At 32.9% G+C, this 18,250-nt stretch overlaps 1 protein-coding gene across 1 annotated transcript; it reads right to left on the bottom strand.

Annotated features, from left to right (window-relative positions):
• Positions 1–12,687: 12,687 nt before the first annotated feature.
• On the bottom strand, positions 12,688–14,715 carry LOC123269628. Its single transcript, XM_044735462.1, has 3 exons — positions 14,049–14,715; positions 13,369–13,529; positions 12,688–12,860 (listed from the first exon to the last, which is right to left on the bottom strand). The coding sequence occupies exons 1-2, from the start codon at positions 14,713–14,715 to the stop codon at positions 13,525–13,527; spliced, it is 672 nt and encodes a 223-aa protein (XP_044591397.1). The 3' UTR covers positions 12,688–12,860; positions 13,369–13,524.
• Positions 14,716–18,250: the final 3,535 nt, after the last annotated feature.

Raw genomic sequence — 18,250 nt, 5'->3', positions numbered from 1 at the left:
ACAAGGTTCAGTTCTAGGCCCGCTCCTGTGGAACATTATGTATGACGGTCTATTAAGACTAACTCTGCCAAGAAACGTCAAACTCGTAGCATATGCAGATGACGTAGCCGTAGTGATCGTTGCCAAACACCTTGACGCGATAAATCATATGTTCGATCTCACTTTTGAGCACGTTAACCGGTGGATGGACGCAGTGAACTTACAACTGGCGCAACACAAGACTGAGGCAGTACTTATTACCAGCAGAAAAGTGGTAGAGACCATTAAGCTGAAAGTCGGCGAACAAGAAATCACATCACAACCTTATATCCGATATTTGGGAGTGATGCTTGATGCCCGACTCAACTTCAAGCACCAACAGGAACATGTCAGTGCCAAAGCGTCAGTAGTAAGGGCTAGTCTCGCACGACTGATGCCGAACGTCGGAGGCCCAAAACAGAGCAGGAGGCTATTATTGTCATCAGTAATCACATCAGTGCTCACTTACGGAATATCCATTTGGGCTGACGCATTAAAGACGCAAGAATCATGGAGAAAGGCTGGACCAGTATATCGACTGAGTGCCCTACGAGTAGCTAGCGCCTTCTGCACAATATTAGAGGAAGCCGTGTGTGTTATTTCCGGTACTCTGCCTCTCAGAGTCCTAGCTGAGGAAAGACGGAACCTATATCAACGACAAAGGTCAACCACACTGAGAACTTAGAAGGGAAGAACGGCAACACAGCATCGCAAGATGGCAACAAGACTGGAATGCTTCAGAGAAAGGTCGGTGGACGTACCGTCTCATACCTCGGATTGATGTGTGGTTCAGCCAGAGTCACGGTGAGAACAACTATTATTTAACGCAGATGTTATCAGGACACGGATGTTACCGGAAGTATTTTCACCGCTTTAAGCACGATGATACCCCAGAGTGCCCGTCCTGTCCAGGGGTCGATGAAGATGCGGAGCATGTTTTCTTTGTGTGTCCACGTTTCAACCAACAGCGCGATGAGTTGGGGAAGATTCTGAAAAAGAGAACCCAATCATAGTCAAAAGTAGAAGCAATGTTGTCGTCAGAAGCTGCCTGGAACGCCACAAGCACTTTTGCTACAAAAGTGCTTACCGAGTTGCGATCCACTGAGAGGAAAAGAGCGAAAGACAGAATCTAGAAGGAAGAAATTACATCTTAGCCACCAGAAGGAAGAGCGGCATCTAATTCCTCCCCCCGCGAAGAAATGCCTTACGGCGGTACCATGGGGGATCAGAGGATAGAAGAGAAAGGGGTTTAGGGTTTAGTGGGTAGGGGCGTCAGCGTCGAGTTTTAGTATGACGCTGCGTCGAGTCGCCACATATCCAGGCCAAACAGCTATGCCTAGAATCCGTAAAAAGGATTCCTCCCCCCTAAAAAAAAAAAAAAAAAAAACTACACACACACACACACACCAGGCGTGCGAATGAATGAGAGCAAATGACAACAACTAGAAAAAAGGTAAAATAACACCTTAGCTACCAGAAGAAAGAGCAGTAGCTAGATCCTCCCCTCACGAAGTAATGCCTAACGGTGGTTTCCATGAGGGATTAGGAGAAAGAGGAAAAGGGGTTTAGGGTTTAGTGGGTACGGGCGCTAGCGTCGAGTTTTAGTATGACACTGCGTCGAGTCGCCACATATCCAGGCCAAACAACTATGCCTAGAATCCGTAAAAAGGATTCCCCCCCCTTAAAAAAAAAAAAAAAAAAAAAAAAAAACACGCACACACACATACATACAGACATAGTGACGACCTCGCGGGAGTAGTCAGGACAGCTTCCTGTAACCTTCAAACGTCAAGATCTGATGAAAACTCGATTTTTGCAAAATGGGGTAAAACCAATAATTTCCCGATTTTTGAAAATCTTCGATTTTCTTAGCCGAAAGTTAAAAATGTATTTTCTTGTCTAAGACTTTGTTGATTAAGACCCAGGTTTAACTGTGTTGACTCCCCCGAAGGTACAAGCACTAGGCTTGACCTGGGTATATGAGTACGCTCCCCCAAGAGTCTTTGTTGGCTGAGACCCGGGTTTAATTGAGTCGACTCCCCCGAAGGTACAGGCATTACGCTAGACCTGGGTATATAAGTACGCTCCCCCAAAAGTCTTAGTCCAACATTGGTTCCCGGGTTCACTGTATTATTTGATGACCTTCTACCTTGGCCTCTTTCGAAAGAAACTCGTCGAGTCTCAGTATCTGGCTCTCCTTCGGGTCCTTGAGACCTGTTTCTCAATCCAGTCGGTGGTATCATCTTCTAACATTGTAAATTTAATTCTTTACCCGAAAAAATATTTCCAATCCGGTAATAAAATTTAATCCCGCAAATTAAAAGAATTTATTGGTTGAATAATTAATAAATTATAAATAAACTCTTAAATTCAAATAAATTTGTTGGATACAACAAATTTACAAAATAAATTTCTACATTAGAAAGAAATAAAATTCCAAAGTAAATTTCCAAAAAATAAGGATTCAATTTAAGTTCCAAAATAATAATTTAGGATAATTTTTTTTTTTTTTTTTTTTTTTTAGTTCCAAAATAAATCCGAAATATATGTAAGTAATTGCCAAAATGATTTTGTAAATTTATTCCTCAAAATAATCCTTGAGAATGAATTTTAAAATAAAAATTCCAAAATAATTTGAATTTAATAACTTTTGGAAGGTAATTCAATTTCAAAATAAAATTTTCACCAAAATAAAATTCTAAATGAATTTCCGAAAAAAAATTTTTTTTTTAAAGATAAAACGTTAATTCAAGTTTCAAAATATAATTTGAAATAAATTTTGAAGTAGTTACAACATAATTTAACTTCCAATAATTTCGGGAAAACTGCCGTTTTGAAGTTATTTTAAAAAAACGATTTTTTGAAAATTTTATTTTTGAAATTTCTCAAAATCTAGTAAACCGAATCGATTTAAATTTTCACGAAATTTAATGGCAGCGATACTTTTTAGATCGCCACCTATTTCGATCCTATCGGCCGAACCGTTCAAAAGTTATAAGAGGTTTACACACATACACACACATATACATACACACACAGATATATACACACACACATACATACAGCCACACGGACACCATCGCGGAAATAGTCAGGAAAGCTTCCTGTGACCTTAAAACGTCGAGATCTGATGAAATCTCGATTTTTGCAAAACGGGGTAAAACCAATAACTTCCCGATTTTTGAAAATTTTCAATTTTCTTAGCGGGAAGTTAAGAATTTTATTGGTTAATTGTTCCCTTTGATTTGAAAGAGGTTTTCAATAAATGTACAAGTGGCTGAAAATTATTTTAATTACCGTATAAATTGTTATTTGTGATAGATTTATCAGATCAAGTAGATGTAAATTTGTTATGAAGTCATTAAATATTCAAGAATTAACAAACACGGAAATTCTCTAAGGTTGATGTTGATGCCATTCTGTGAGATCGTAAATAGATTACAATTATTTATAAAAGAATTGATGTCGTTTTAACAATAAATAATCTGATTCGTTTTTCGAGTTAAATAAATGCATGTATTTAAGAAAATTCAGTCAAGCATCGGACTTTTTTCGTATTCATAAATATTGCTATTGAAGAATTCTAAGGTTTTTTTCCTTTCAATTAAAACTTCTAAAACCTATTGATAACGGCACGTACTTGACGTGACGTTTTCAATAGAAATGAGTTCTTGTAAGACTATAATTATTATAAGATATAACAGCATGACTGTGCGAGAAATCAATATACAAGGTTGAAGTAAATAAGGTCCAAACAAAAGACTCCACTAATGGAATTGTGGAAATGTAGCACAGTCCATGAAGTAATTATACGTGAGGGTGAGAACTACAATGGTGTGATTTCGCTTAAGAATCGATTGGTCTCATAAGGGATGAAAAGATAAAATTAATGGTACAGACAAAGAGAAATTTAAGGCCAAGAGTAATGAATCATTGCGATTGGTCGTTAACAACGGATTTCTATACCGTACTAAGCCTCAGTGAAACCACGTTCTACGTAAGTAGTTGTATTTCACAGTGGATATGTCGACCAGTGGTCAGACAACTGCAGTGGCCAACAACCCTCATGTTTGTCACCCTCCCAATGCTAATTTCCAGTTCACTAGAGGAATGATGTGCACCTTGTGTACATTAACTTAACATGATATTCAGCGTTCGACAAGAACATGATTTAATAATTAACGAAACGGTGTTCATGAAAGCCCATGAAAACAAAAGTATAGAATTTATGTCCATTGAATTATCTTTACAAAAGTATGCAAAATATTTTAATTCCGTGAATTAACGAGTAAAGGGTATAATAATAAAAAAAGTTGCCGAAATGAGGTAAACTAATTAAGAAAATGGTTGACTCTAAAAGCCATCTTTTCAACTTCCCGCTAATTTCATATCTAATCTAAGCGCTTAAAATTTCACTTATATAAATTTGGAGAAATCTAAAAAAAAATAGGAAAAAAAATTTTTTCAGAAGTGGTTTTTTAGGAATAACTTTCAAACGGCTTTACCGTTCGATTCCAAAAACTAATCAGCTCTCAACCTTGAAAAACCACGTCGATCACCGCCAATCCGGTCAAAATCGGTTGATTCGTTCGAGAGATATCGTGAACGAAAGAAAACCAAAAAAAGTGTTTTTTCGGAGTTACTCCGAAATTTTTAGTTTTACCAATTGAAATTTAGAAATTTTTCATGAGGCTTAAAAAACTGCGTAGAATGCCGCCAACCGCGTAAAAATCGGTTCATTCATTCAAAAGTTACTCCGATAGAGGAAAGTACCACGGGGCCTAGCTTGGCCCAGGCTTGGCCCAACTATGTAAAACTCTGGGCCAAGCTTGTAAGCCAGGCTTGGTTCAGTCCTGGTTGAAGTCTTGGATGATAACGATGGGCCAAGCCTGGTTACCAAGACTGGCCCATGCCTGATTACCAGAGCTGAGCCATAGTTAATTTTCAAGTCTGGCCCATGCCATTTGATAAAAAATGATAAAAAAAAAATTTTTAGGGTGTTATTTTTTTATTTTATTTTGTAAGTAAAGTAAATTTAAACCTAACTGTTGCAAATTATAGAAATAAAGTGAAAATCGTATCCGTTCTAACTGAGATTCGAACCCGAGCCGCGCGCTTCTCAGACCGATAACTAACCCCTACACTGTACGACCGATAAGTTGATGCACATCTCATTATTCTCATAAGCTAAATCTATATGGTGACGAAGTGTGACGGTTTATTATTTATATAATTTATGTCATTTAATATTGTGTTTTGATGAAAATTAACTATTTTTTACAAATGTTTATCAGTTAAAAAAATGCAAGAGTCAAGTTCTTATATTACTTTAAACTTTGTACATCGTTCTGTATATTTTTAATATCTTATGATAAATTTTCATGTTTAAAATTATCAATATTAAAAATTCAACTGTAAATTATTATATTTTAAGGTTGGCAATAGCCTAATCGGCTCGGTACCTGCATTTCGAAAGAGTGGGACCAGGGTTCGATTCCGGCGCGCACCAATATTTTTCAATGATTATAAACTAAGAATATGTGCGTTTCATTGCCAGCCTCTGTACCGGTCGGGTTTTCTGTGGTTTTCCCATATAGTTATGGAGGTAAAATGTCATTATAGAAGTACCTCCATACTATTTAAGACCGTAATGCAAATGCAGGTACTGATTATAACGCGTAAGTCGGCCACAGTCGCAGCACATGTGAGTCGGGCATGAAAGAAAAAATCCCGACATGCAGGGGGGTGGGGACGAAAAAGTGGTTGAGAGTTATAATGACGGGGTTAAGAGATTATATTGCGGAGAAAAAAGTGGAGAGACAATAATTCCCCACCCTCCCTTGTAAAACACTCTACAGTGATACAAGTAAAACCATCCTCAATTATAACCTCAATCATTATTATATTTTAATTTTTTTAAGACTATATCAATTTTGACGATATGCAATTGTCTTGGTTAAATAATAAATTTTAAATTTGAGGATTTGTTAGCAAATATTCGTTAAATAATAAATATTTACTGTTTAAAATTCTATTACTCAATGATTTATTAAGTTTGAATTTCCCATTGAATGGCTAAGGTTAGGTTATCCAACTCTGGCTCAAGTCTGGGTTGCCATTCAACGGCCATGGCTACACAGAAAAAAAATTAGGAAAACAGTTGACCCTGAAAGTCATCCCTGCAACTTCCTGCTAATTCCATACTTAGACGCTTAAAATTGCACCAATGATGTTTTTGAGCTCTTCGAGCTTAAAAATACAATTTATGGGTTATTTTGAGCTCTTCGAGCTCAAAGAGATTGCTTTCCTATGCTTTTGAGTTCTTCGAGCTCAAAAGTCTGATAGAGATTTGATAAGACACTATTTTTTGAATTTTTAAACCGCAATAACTTTTGAATGAATAAACCGATTTTCACGCGGTTGGCAGCATTCGACGCAGTTTTTCAAGCCTCACAAAGAATCTTAAATTTTGAATTGATCGCGCTAGGAATTTCGGAGTTATTCCGAAAAAACACTTTTTTCGGTTTTCTTTCGTTCACGATATCTCTCGAACGAATCAACCGATTTAGACCGGACTGGTGGCGATCGACGTGGTTTTTTGAGGTTAAGAGCTGATTAGTTTTTTGAATTGAACCATAAAGCCGTTTAAAAGTTATTCCAAAAAAACCACATTTGAAAAAAATTTTTTTTTAAGTTTTTTGAAGATTTCTCAAAATCTATTGATCTGAATCGGTCCAAATAGTTTTCAAAATCTAAGTTTGGTCAAGCCCTTTCGAATGGCGCCAACCACGATGAAATCAATCAAGCCGTTCAAAAGTTATAAGCGGTTCACATACTTTCACACACACACACACACACACACACACACACACACACACACACACACACACACACACACACACACACACACACACACACACACACATACATACATACAGACACCGTGACAACCTTACGGGGATAGTCAGGGAAGCTTCCTGTGACCTTCAAACGTCGAGATCTGATGAAAACTCGATTTTTGCAAAACGGGGTGAAAACAATAACTTCCCGATTTTTGAAAATCTTCGATTTTCTTAGCGGGAAGTTAAAAATTATTTTCAAATAAGGTTTTTTCGGAATGTATTTATACGGATTGATTGTTTAACTCTGAAAACTAATCAGCTTCTAACCTCAGAAAACCACGTCGATCGCTACCAGTCCGGTCAAAATCGGTTGATTCGTTCGAGAGATATCGTGAACGAAAGATAACCGAAAAAAGTGTTGTTTTGGAATCACTCCGAAATTTCTAGCGCGATCAATTCAAAATTGAAGATTCTTCGTGAGGCTTAAAAAATTGCGTTGAATGCTGCCAACCGCCTGAAAATCGGTTTATTCATTCGAAAGTTATTGCAGTTTAAAAATTAAAAAATTAGCGTCTTATCAAATTTATATCAGACTTTTAAGCTCGAAGAACTCGAAAGCATAGGAAAGCAATCTCTTTGAGCTCGAAAAGCCCACAATAACTCATAAATTGAATTTTTAAGCTCGAAGAGCTCAAAAACGTCATTGGTACAATTTTAAGCGCCTAAGTATGGAATCAGCGGGAAGTTGCAGGGATGGCCATCAGGGTCAACCGTTTTCCTAATTTTTAACTTCCCGCTACGAAAATCGAAGATTTTAAAAAATCGGGAAGTTATTGTTTTCACCCCGTTTTGCAAAAACCGAGTTTTCATCAGATCTCGACGTTTGAAGGTCACAGGAAGCTTCCCTGACTATCCCCGCGAGGTTGTCATGGTGTCTGTATGTATGTGTGTGTGTGTGTGTGTGTGTGTGTGTGTGTGTGTTTTTTTTTTTTTTTTTTTTAAGGGGGGGGGGAATCCTTTTTACGGATTCTAGGCATAGTTGTTTGGCCTGGATATGTGGCGACTCGATGCAGTGTCATACTAAAACTCGACGCTAGCGCCCCTAAGCACTAAACCCTAAACCCCTTTTCCTCTTTCCCCTAATCCCTCATGGAAACCGCCGTTAGACATTACTTCGTGAAGGGAGGATCTAGCTACTGCTCTTTCTTCTTGTAGCTAAGGTGTTATTTTACCTTTCTTCTAGTTGTTGTCATTTGCTCTTCTTCTTTCGATGGAACGCAAGTCTATAAGGACTTCTGTTGCAAATGTGCTGATGGCGTTCCAGGAGGCTCTTGATGACAACATTGCTTCTACTATTGTCTCTGGTTGGATTTTCTTCTTTAGGATCATCTCCAGCTCATCTCGCTGTGGGTAAAATCGTGGGCACTCAAAGAAAACGTGCTCCGCGTCTTCATTGATTCCTGGGCAGGACGGGCACTCCGGTGAATCATCATGCTTGAAGCGGTGTGTGTGTGTGTGTGTGTGTGTGTGTGTGAAAGTATGTGAACCGCTTATAACTTTTGAACGGCTTGACCGATTTCATCGCGGTTGGTGCTATTCGAAAGGGCTTGACCAAACTTAAATTTTGAAAACTATTTGGACCGATTCAGATCGATAGATTTTGAGAAATCTTTAAAAAACTGAAAAAAAAATTTTTTTAAATGTGGTTTTTTTGGAATAACTTTTAAACGGCTTGATGGTTTAATTTTAAAAACTTATTAGGTCTTAACCTTAAAAAACTACGTCGATCGCCACCAGTCCGGTCAAAATCGGTTGATTCGTTCGAGAGATATCGTGAACGAAAGAAAACCGAAAGAAGTGTTTTTTCGGAATAACTCCGATATTTCTAGCGCCATCAATTTAAAATTTATGATTCTTTGTGAGGCTTGAAAAACTGCGTCAAATGCTGCCAACCGCTTGAAAATCGGTTTATTCATTCAAAAGTTATTGCGGTTTAAAAATTCAAAAAATAGTGTCATCAAATCCCTATCAGACTTTTGAGCTCGAAGAGCTCAAAAGCATAGGAAAACAATCTCTTTGAGCTTGGAGAGCTCAAAATAACCCATAAATTGTATTTTTACGCTCGAAGAGCTCAAAAACGTCATTGGTGCAATTTTAAGCGCCTAAGTATGGAATCAGCGGGAAGTTGCAGGGATGGCCTCCAGGGTCAACCGGTCTAATTTTTTTTTTTTTTAATTAACAACTTTTCCATCAAATTAAAATTTTAAATGAAATTAAGTCAATAAATATCTTATTAAATTATTTTTAAAAAACGCATCCATAACCAGAGAAAAAATATTTATATATAATTATATCTATATATATAAAAAAAAAGTCGTGTTAGTTACACTATTTATAACTCAAGAACGGCTGGAGCAAGCGCAGAATTTTTCGCAGAATTTTTCGTTGATGGTTATAGGCTACTCATTTTTTGGATTTTATCAACTCTCACATTTTTTTTACGATTTACTTTTAATTATATTTTTCCTACTAATGAAAAGAAAAGACGCACATTTTTCATTCATTTGTTTTTGATACGATTTTCTTTCGTTTTTATGACATAACCTTGATATTTGATTGTTTTAACGTCATTTAAAAAAAATTAAGAAAGCAGCTAATTATGACTGGTGAACTTTAGTGGACTAAAGTGTTAAAAATTTATATTTATATGCTGATCGTGTGTTTGGTGATTATTAGGGTCAGGCCTTTGGTATGGAAGGGGGAAACTCACACATGCATAAAAAAACAAAAGAAATGTATCTGTGTAATCGGCTAAACTTGGTAATGAACTACATTCAGTTTGTAGTTTGAAAGCATCAAGATGATGCTATTAAAAAAAAAATTTATTTTTTTGTTTTTTACGGTCGCATTGCAGTAAAGCTTATAATTAGTTTATGTAATGTTTTTGAATGATTCTTTTTCTTGTCAAACGTTTAGTAAATTTTCTAAAGGGCTTCAAGTATTTTGATACATATAGAATTGTAAAAAAAGGGAAATTTTTCTCATACTCACTTGAGTCAAGAGAATAATTTCTTGAGTTAAAGAATTATTCTTGGTCTAAAAAAATTTTCTTCTTACAAAAATTTATTCTTTTGACTAAAGAAAATCATTTTTTTTTTTTCAAAATGGTATTCTCTGTTCAAAATTTTGGCTTTTGAGTCAAATTGATTTAATCGAGAATCCTGTATTGATCTTACTGCAATAAAGCCGTAAATTTCATGAATACGTTTCTCATACGGCTTCAATGCAGTAACGTTAACGATTGATATATGAATTATTTTTCCTCTATGAAGTTGAATGATTTCATAAACAAAGTCTACTATTTCCGATAAGGTCTTTAGAGTCTAAAATGAAGATTATATTATTTAAATCAAATCGAAAATCTTCTCTATGATTTACTCTCTCAATCAAGTAACACAAAAAGTAAGGGAATATATCACGCAGAAGCTTCAAATTGCTCAAATAATGATTTCTTCTACGATCAAATTTTTACTGCATCACTGCAGTACAGCAAAAATTTTTAATTGAGAAAAATTTGTTGTTAAATTTATTCCTTGAGTTATGAAAAGCGATTAACTACGTTTGCTACGATTTAAATATCAAAGATTTTGGGAAAATATTGATTGGTAACCAATTTTTTAATTAAAAAATGCATACTGCATAGTTGCAGTCAAGATGAAAAATAAATATTAACTGAAATTTAAACATTTAACTTTCTCATCTACTGAGAAATGCTACTTAATTAAGCCATAATTATTAAAAATAGTGTACTTCTAACTAAATATTGTTAGAAATGAGACTGCGTGACTATAAAATAGATACGGCATAAAGGCAGTAGAGCAAAATTTTATAGTTAATAAAACTTTTACCATCGAAAATATTTTTGCCCTCCGGGCGGAAAGTGCCAACTTTCGTCTCACTGCGTTAATCAAAGTTGCCGCTTTCCGCCTTCGTGATTCAAAAAAATAGTATACTGCTATTGGAAAGTAAAAAAGAAAACCTCAGATCACATGTTTGTCTTCGGCATTACATGTGATGTAAGGCTTTTCTTATTTTCCTTACCAAGTGGTGTAATATACTATTCTGTCTCATTATAGGCGATTTAAATGGTCGCCACTGACGAGAGTAATTAAAAATTTATCATGGTATTTATAGAAAGTTATTTTTCTGCAAATAAATTGATACTGCATCACTGCAGTAGAGCAAAATTTTGGTACTGAGGACATTTTGCTGTCAAATTTATTTCTTTCATTATGAAAAGCGATTTAATCAGTTTGCTACGACTTAAATATCAAAGATTTCCAGTAAGTATTGATAGGAAACAAATATTTTAATTAAAAATTGAATACTGCATAGTTGCAGTGAAGATGGAAAATAAATGTTAATAGAAATCTGAACATATAACTTTATTATCTAATATGAATTGCTAGTAAATTAAGCCATCATTACCAAAATAACGTAGTTCTGACCAAATGTTTTTGGAAACCGATTTTTTTGACCGTAAAAGAGATACTGCATAACTGCAGTAGAGCAAAATTTTAGTAGTGAGGACATTATGCTGTCAAATTTATTTCTTTCCTTATAAAAAGCAATTTAATCAGTTTGTTACGATTTGAATATCAAAGATTTCCAGTAAGTATTGTTAGGAAATCAATATTTTAATTAAAAATTTAATACTGCATAGTTTCAGTAAAGATGAAAAATAAATGTTAATAGAAATCCGAACATATAACTTTATTGTCTAATGTGAATTGCTAGTAAATTAAGCTGTCATTACCAAAATATTGTAGTTCTAACCAACTGTCGTTAGAAATCGATTTTTTTAATCATAAAAAAGATACTGCATAACTGCAGTAGAGCAAAATTTTACAGTTAATAAAACTGTTGGCGTCGAAAATATTTTTCTTTCTTATTAATAGCGATTTTATTGGTCGTTATGACGTGAGTAATTAAAATTTATCATGGAATTTGTAGAATCGTATATTACGACCCAAGGCCAGAAAGTTGGATTTTCTGGCGTATGGGAAATGATGGCCGAGGCTATTATATCACATACGTTACGGCATCCAACATTCTGGTCGTAGGTTGTATACTATGTTTCTTCCCAGTAAACAATATGATGTCTTTAAAGGTTCTTGATGAACTCCTATTTGAGATTTGAACGTGATAATTTTTAACGGAATGGTGTCTCTACGACATCTTGAGGACGTTGAATGCGCCACTTCAAGAGTAATATAAGTCTTCCACAAATATTCTCAAAGAGATCTTTTTTCTGAGTTCAAAAAAAAGAGTGCTTACAGAAGTTAGAATTAGGAAGTCTTTTTGAGTTCAAAAATAAGATGTCTTGCAGAAATCCGAATTAAGATCTCTTTACGACTTCAAATAAAAGAGTACTTATAGTAGTCAGAATTGAGAGCTCTTTCTCATTTTTCATACAGAAAATTTGCAGAATATTATTATTATAAATTAATAAATATTATTTATTCATGCTATAAATTTATTAATATTAATTATTAAATTATTAGTGTTGTTATGTAATACTCATAATAATTATAATTATAATATTGATCAATTTATAGTACAGATAGATAACATTTATTAATTTATTATAGTTATAATTTTATTATATTGACAATTACATAAATAAAAGATTTATATAACTTCTATTTTGGAACGTTATATTTTTCAAACCATTGGTAGTTGATTCAAAACAATTATTTGTTTTTTATTAAATTTTTTATTGTCTTAAGTACATTTTGTTACTTATTAAATTTTTTATTGTCCAGTACATTTTTTGTAACTTATTAAATTTTATATTGTTTTAAGTACATTTATGTTACTTGTCTTTGGTTTTGTTTCCTGAACGATAATCAATCCTGTGACCACTATGCTGGAGCCATGATTTAATAGTTGATTCAATCATGCCATGCGAGCTTGCATGATTATTCTGAGTAATCGTTTCTGAAAAATAAAATAGAATGACTAGCATCAGACTTTACGTATTATAATTTTTATTCAAGCTTACTTATCCGCGAACAATCATTTTCTATTTTACAGAAATTCTGTAATAAATAAACGCTCTAAATAATTATTTCTCTTATTAATCGCTAAAAAAACTCTTATATTATCAAATATATTAAATTCAGTACTCTCAAATAATTTTCAATTAACAGTGATAACTTTTGGAATTTTTTTTTTTTTAATAAATTTGTATAAAATTTTAAATCTATTTTAGCTTAATATTTTTTTTCTATATTATTGGATTTAAAAATTCAATTAACAATTACAGCACATTTTTATTAAAGACTAAAAATTAATATTAAAATCGCAAATCAATTATTAGTTAAGTTGAATTATATAGAAAAATTTAATAATTCAGCGTTTAACAATAATAAAACACTTTTAAATATCAATAAATTCATGGTCAAACTATAACTTAATTACAGTAGGACTTATTTTATCAACTCACCGATTAAAATTTCAACAAACTTCATGTCTTTAACTTTAATAGTTTTTTTTTTGTCCAGTCCAAGAAAGTGGGCGAGCAAACTCATCAGTTATGATGTAAGATAAAACATTACGGGTTTGTTTCTTATCGTCTTGATCACGTCTTACATTAATTACATCAATCTGAAAAAATATTACAAAGTTACCAATATATTTGATTATTTAAGCTAAACTTATAAGAGCTAATAAATAAAAGAATAAAATGAATTTTATAAGCAAAAGATAATGAAAGTATACAAACGATCTGTTCAAGTAATAAAATAACTATTTACATATTGAGTGCGTGCAGTGTTGTTATCTTTTAATGTCGTATTCAATTTTTTTAATTCAGAAAGTTTTGTAAGTGGAAATGTAGGTAATAAATTTTGGTGAGTAGGTCTAGAGCTTCTTGAAGGTTCAGAAGGATGGGTAGTGACATGTTCTTGATTCATAATGAGTGTGTTCACTAAACGTAAAAGTGTGTCTAACTTTAAACTACATGCAACTGTGGATAAAAAAAATAATTATATTACAATTGATAAACAATTTTAGGTAATGAATCTATAAATGTCAAAATTCAAAAAATCTAAAAATTAATTATGCATTTGTCATGATACTACAAGTGTCATAAAAAAAAAATACTATATTAAACTTTATATTTACTGCAGCAGTTGGGAGAACAATCTAATTTTAAAATTTCAGCGGTTAAAGTTTCAGTATCGTTCATAGGCAACGATGGTTCTGGAGATTTAGAAATGGCTCCTTGACTCGGACTTTGATGATGAATGCCGTTTTCTATATTTATTTCAATAGTTTTATCAATGGTCTCGTCCACAGGTGTCAAAGTACCCGGATCTTTGGCCATTTCCGTAAAAACCACAGGTTCTTTTGTTTTGTCGATAGATTGAGATGTTTTACTTTTTATAATAGTATGTGTTATATTTTCTATTTTTCTTACATTAATATTTTTTGATTTTGGCTTTGTAGAGTGTTGAGGGTGATTTTCAAAAAAATCGCTGTAGTCTAACTCTTGGGTCTCTTCTACATCTTTTGAGCTGTCATGACCAGAATCATAATGAAATTGATGTTTTGGTGTAGTTTCTTTATCATTTTGCATATCTCTACTGTAATCATCACTGGAGCTAGCTCTGTCTGATTCCTGGTCTAAAAAACGTCCTGGACGTTTCCGTTCACGTTTAGTACCCAATGTTTGGCCATCTTGCAACCGTGACATAGCTGCTTCGTCGCTTGTAGATGAATCGACGGCAGCAATTTCTACAGCTCTAGCTATATCATAAGTCTCTGAGAAAGAAAAATTATTGTAATGCATAGAAAATTATGAATGATTTAACATAAAACTATAAAATATTATGCATACTGTACGGTCCAAGAAGCCTCGAATAATTCATAGCCTGCCAGTCTTTTTTAGGTTTAGATTGCTTGATTGCAGCAGCTGTCGGGTTCTCATTTTTAGGTGGCCATCTCACAGTTGTATTTTTTATATTCAACCAGGACTCCGGCACAGTAGAAAACCAAACATCACAAAAAACTACAAAAAACATCTAACCAAAAAACAAAATATATTAATCAATATTTATATATTCAATACAAAATCAAAATAATAAAAAAATAATACAAACTAATTTTTTTTAATATTTTTAATTTTTGATAATTTTTTTTAAATAATTTTTTTTTTAATTTTAAACGAAATAATACAAAATAATTTTTTTCAATAAACCGAGAAAAATAAATTACAATTAGTAAAATAAATTGATTGTATAAATAATAGAGGAAATCATATATATTATAAATGTTTAATAATTAACTCTAATTGTCTGATGTCTACTATTATTGCCGGCGTTTTTAGAGTGAGGTTATTTTTTGAGTAAAAAATTAACAATCATAAGTATTTATTTTATATACTTTTAATTAAATTTATTATAACTTAGAAATAAAAGCTGATAAATAATTAAGTGAACTTACTTTAACTGTTTATATAAAGCTCAATTAGCTCTGAATATTTATTTATAATCCCAACAGCACATAAACTTGTGACTAAACAACGCGAAACCTTTTCGCTGGTAATCACAAACACATGTGTGTATGAGTGGTGTGTAATAATGGTAATGGGTGAATATTAATTTTTTACAAGCAGCGCCGCTTTTGTCATGTAGGAGAGGTAACCAGATACGTAATTTAAATTTCAACTCAAGAGCCGTCACGTGAAAAATCCACTAATTTTAATATTTCAAAAGATTTTTACGTGAAATAAAAGTTTTTATTTATTGTTTTTACAAAATACACATTTTAAATGTTCGAATGAATTAAAGGAAAAAAATAATAAGATTTCTCTAAAGGCAAGCAAACAGCTTTTTTCAAAACTTCTTTAGCATTAATATTAACCAATTTTGACCACTGATTGCCAATGACTATGTGCAATAACTTGGAGTTAATAGGATAGTTTTCAATGTTTTGTGGGTTTAATAATGTCTGTCCTTGTGGTATTATATCATTGTTAATTAAACAAATATTATCAACACGAAATACATCATAATTTTTGATGTAACAGAATTTATCACAGTTCTTGTTAGCACAAAGTTTAAATTTTCCATAATTGATGACATTATATGAAGAAATTTCTTGATCCTTAGATTTTTTGGCATCATATTGTGATACTTCAGGTTTGATCAAATGATTCTTCACTTTTGGTTGATAACCACAGTTTGCTCGTTCATCAAGTCGGTGATGGAGCTGCTGTAAAGGTTTATTACCTTTTTTTAGAAGATTTTTGAGAAAAGCCAAGAAGCTTTCAAAAGAAAATGCGCTGTATGAATCCAATGGTCCAAATTTTAAAACATCGTCCGGCAAGTGTATTAAATTATGAATATTAAATATTACAAAATTTTTCCCATAAAGATTTATACATTCGATAACGAAATATCTTAATAATTCTTTTGCACAATTATTGTTTTTGATGCAATCATTTTCATCGCATAGTATTCTTATTGCACATTGAAGACAGTTGTAATGATAGACGTAATTACTTGATAAATACTGCTTCAATGCAATGGGGCCTATATATAATAAAAATAATCTAAGTTCAGTTGCTTTCCATCGATCCAATTCATCCAATCCCCTTGTCTTTCGAACGAATTCTGAAGGTATCCAACTGCTGATGAACTTGAGGTAAGACGAAATGTTTTCAGTCATTTTGTGACTTAATTTAAGTTATTTTTTATCATTAAGTCGCCATCCTTTCGTCCACGAAGTCAGTATTTTTTTTGATACTCCTTGACAAACAAGATCTATGTAATCCACTGGAAATTGAGACACCATACCAACACCAATATCTTCAAAATCTGATTTTCCTAGATGATGATCTTCATTTAAACGATTTATAAAATTCGAGTCAGTGCGTAATGGTGCATCCATATCAAGAAATAACATTCGATGGTCACTATATTCTCCTTCTTGAATGCATTTACCGCAACCATAAAAACCATCATGACCTTTTGTGTAGGTCACAAAAGCTCTCGCTGGTGAATCACAAATTACAGCCCTTATAATTACTTTAAATTTATGACTATCATACTCGAAACCTTTCTCTCTCAGATTTTTGTACTCATTTATGAAATCTTTAAGAAATTCATTACAGTCTTTTGGTTTGTTCAGTCCATGGTATATACCAATAACGAATGGTACAGAGACTTTTGGAAAAATTTCTTCAAGTATAGGATATAGTTGGCGTTTCGAACTCTTCGATATTGGCAAACCATCAATGTGTATACTAATCTGGATAATATCTGTAATCTGTTTTATATCGACAATTTTTAATTGATCAATTAATCCTTCTTCCAGTCCATAGTGGAAATATTCTCCTGGTACAACCTCACGAATAGTAGTATCTGTAGGAGTATCAATTAAGGTACGACTGTCATTCGAAAGACTTTTTAACTCTTCTATTGACTCCACATTTCTAATAATTTTTAGTAAAGCACTTGATCCAGCTTAAGTAATGTTAAATTCGCATTTCCATTGAGCTAATTGTTTGGTTAAAGGAATTGGTACTTCGATATCACAATTATTATTAATATTATTATAAGTGATAGAAGTTGTAGTAGTTGTTGCTGTGACTGTTGATGTTGTTGTTATTGTTGTTGCTGTTGTTGTTGTTGTTGTTGTACAATGAGAATTATCATTATTATCTGTGTAAGTATTTAAAGAGATATCGGTTACGGTATTATCTAAATGAATCGACTGTAAACTGAAATTATCACTGTCATAATTATTGTCGTTGTTCATTACACTGTTATTAATAACTGGATTATTATCAAACGAAGTATCAACCGATGCTTTTGCACAAGCAGTCTGCAAAATTGCCTGCTCACAGCGTTTTTTCAATCGTCGATTTTTCTGACTCTTAGACAGTTCACTGAATCTTTTTCTTTCAGACATCTTGAGACAAAAATATTTTAAATTAAAAAAAAAATCATAATTTATGATTATTTTTTGGATAAATGTATACGTTACCTTTAAAATCGAATGATTTGTCAAATTTATCACTGATAAAAACATGAAATATCATACACAGACAAATGTTAATTAGCTAAGAATAATGCACTTACATTATTTTTAGAACTTTTAATTAACAAATAACGAAATCACTGGTTATAAATAATTAATTGATTTCACTAAATTAAAGTTTTGCAATTCGACGCTGAATGTAAACAGAAAACGTACCATACACTTATAGGTTATATTAAAACAGAGATAAAAAATAAAAATAAAATTTATATCGTTGAGCGCATGCGCCAATACCATTTAATCCTACCTCAGCAAAAAGACCTCTGAAAGAGTTCATATTC

The sequence above is a fragment of the Cotesia glomerata genome, linkage group LG7 (genome assembly GCF_020080835.1).
Source record: "Cotesia glomerata isolate CgM1 linkage group LG7, MPM_Cglom_v2.3, whole genome shotgun sequence".
Lineage (NCBI taxonomy): Eukaryota > Metazoa > Arthropoda > Insecta > Hymenoptera > Braconidae > Cotesia > Cotesia glomerata.
This window is presented reverse-complemented; position numbering and strand designations above follow the sequence as displayed.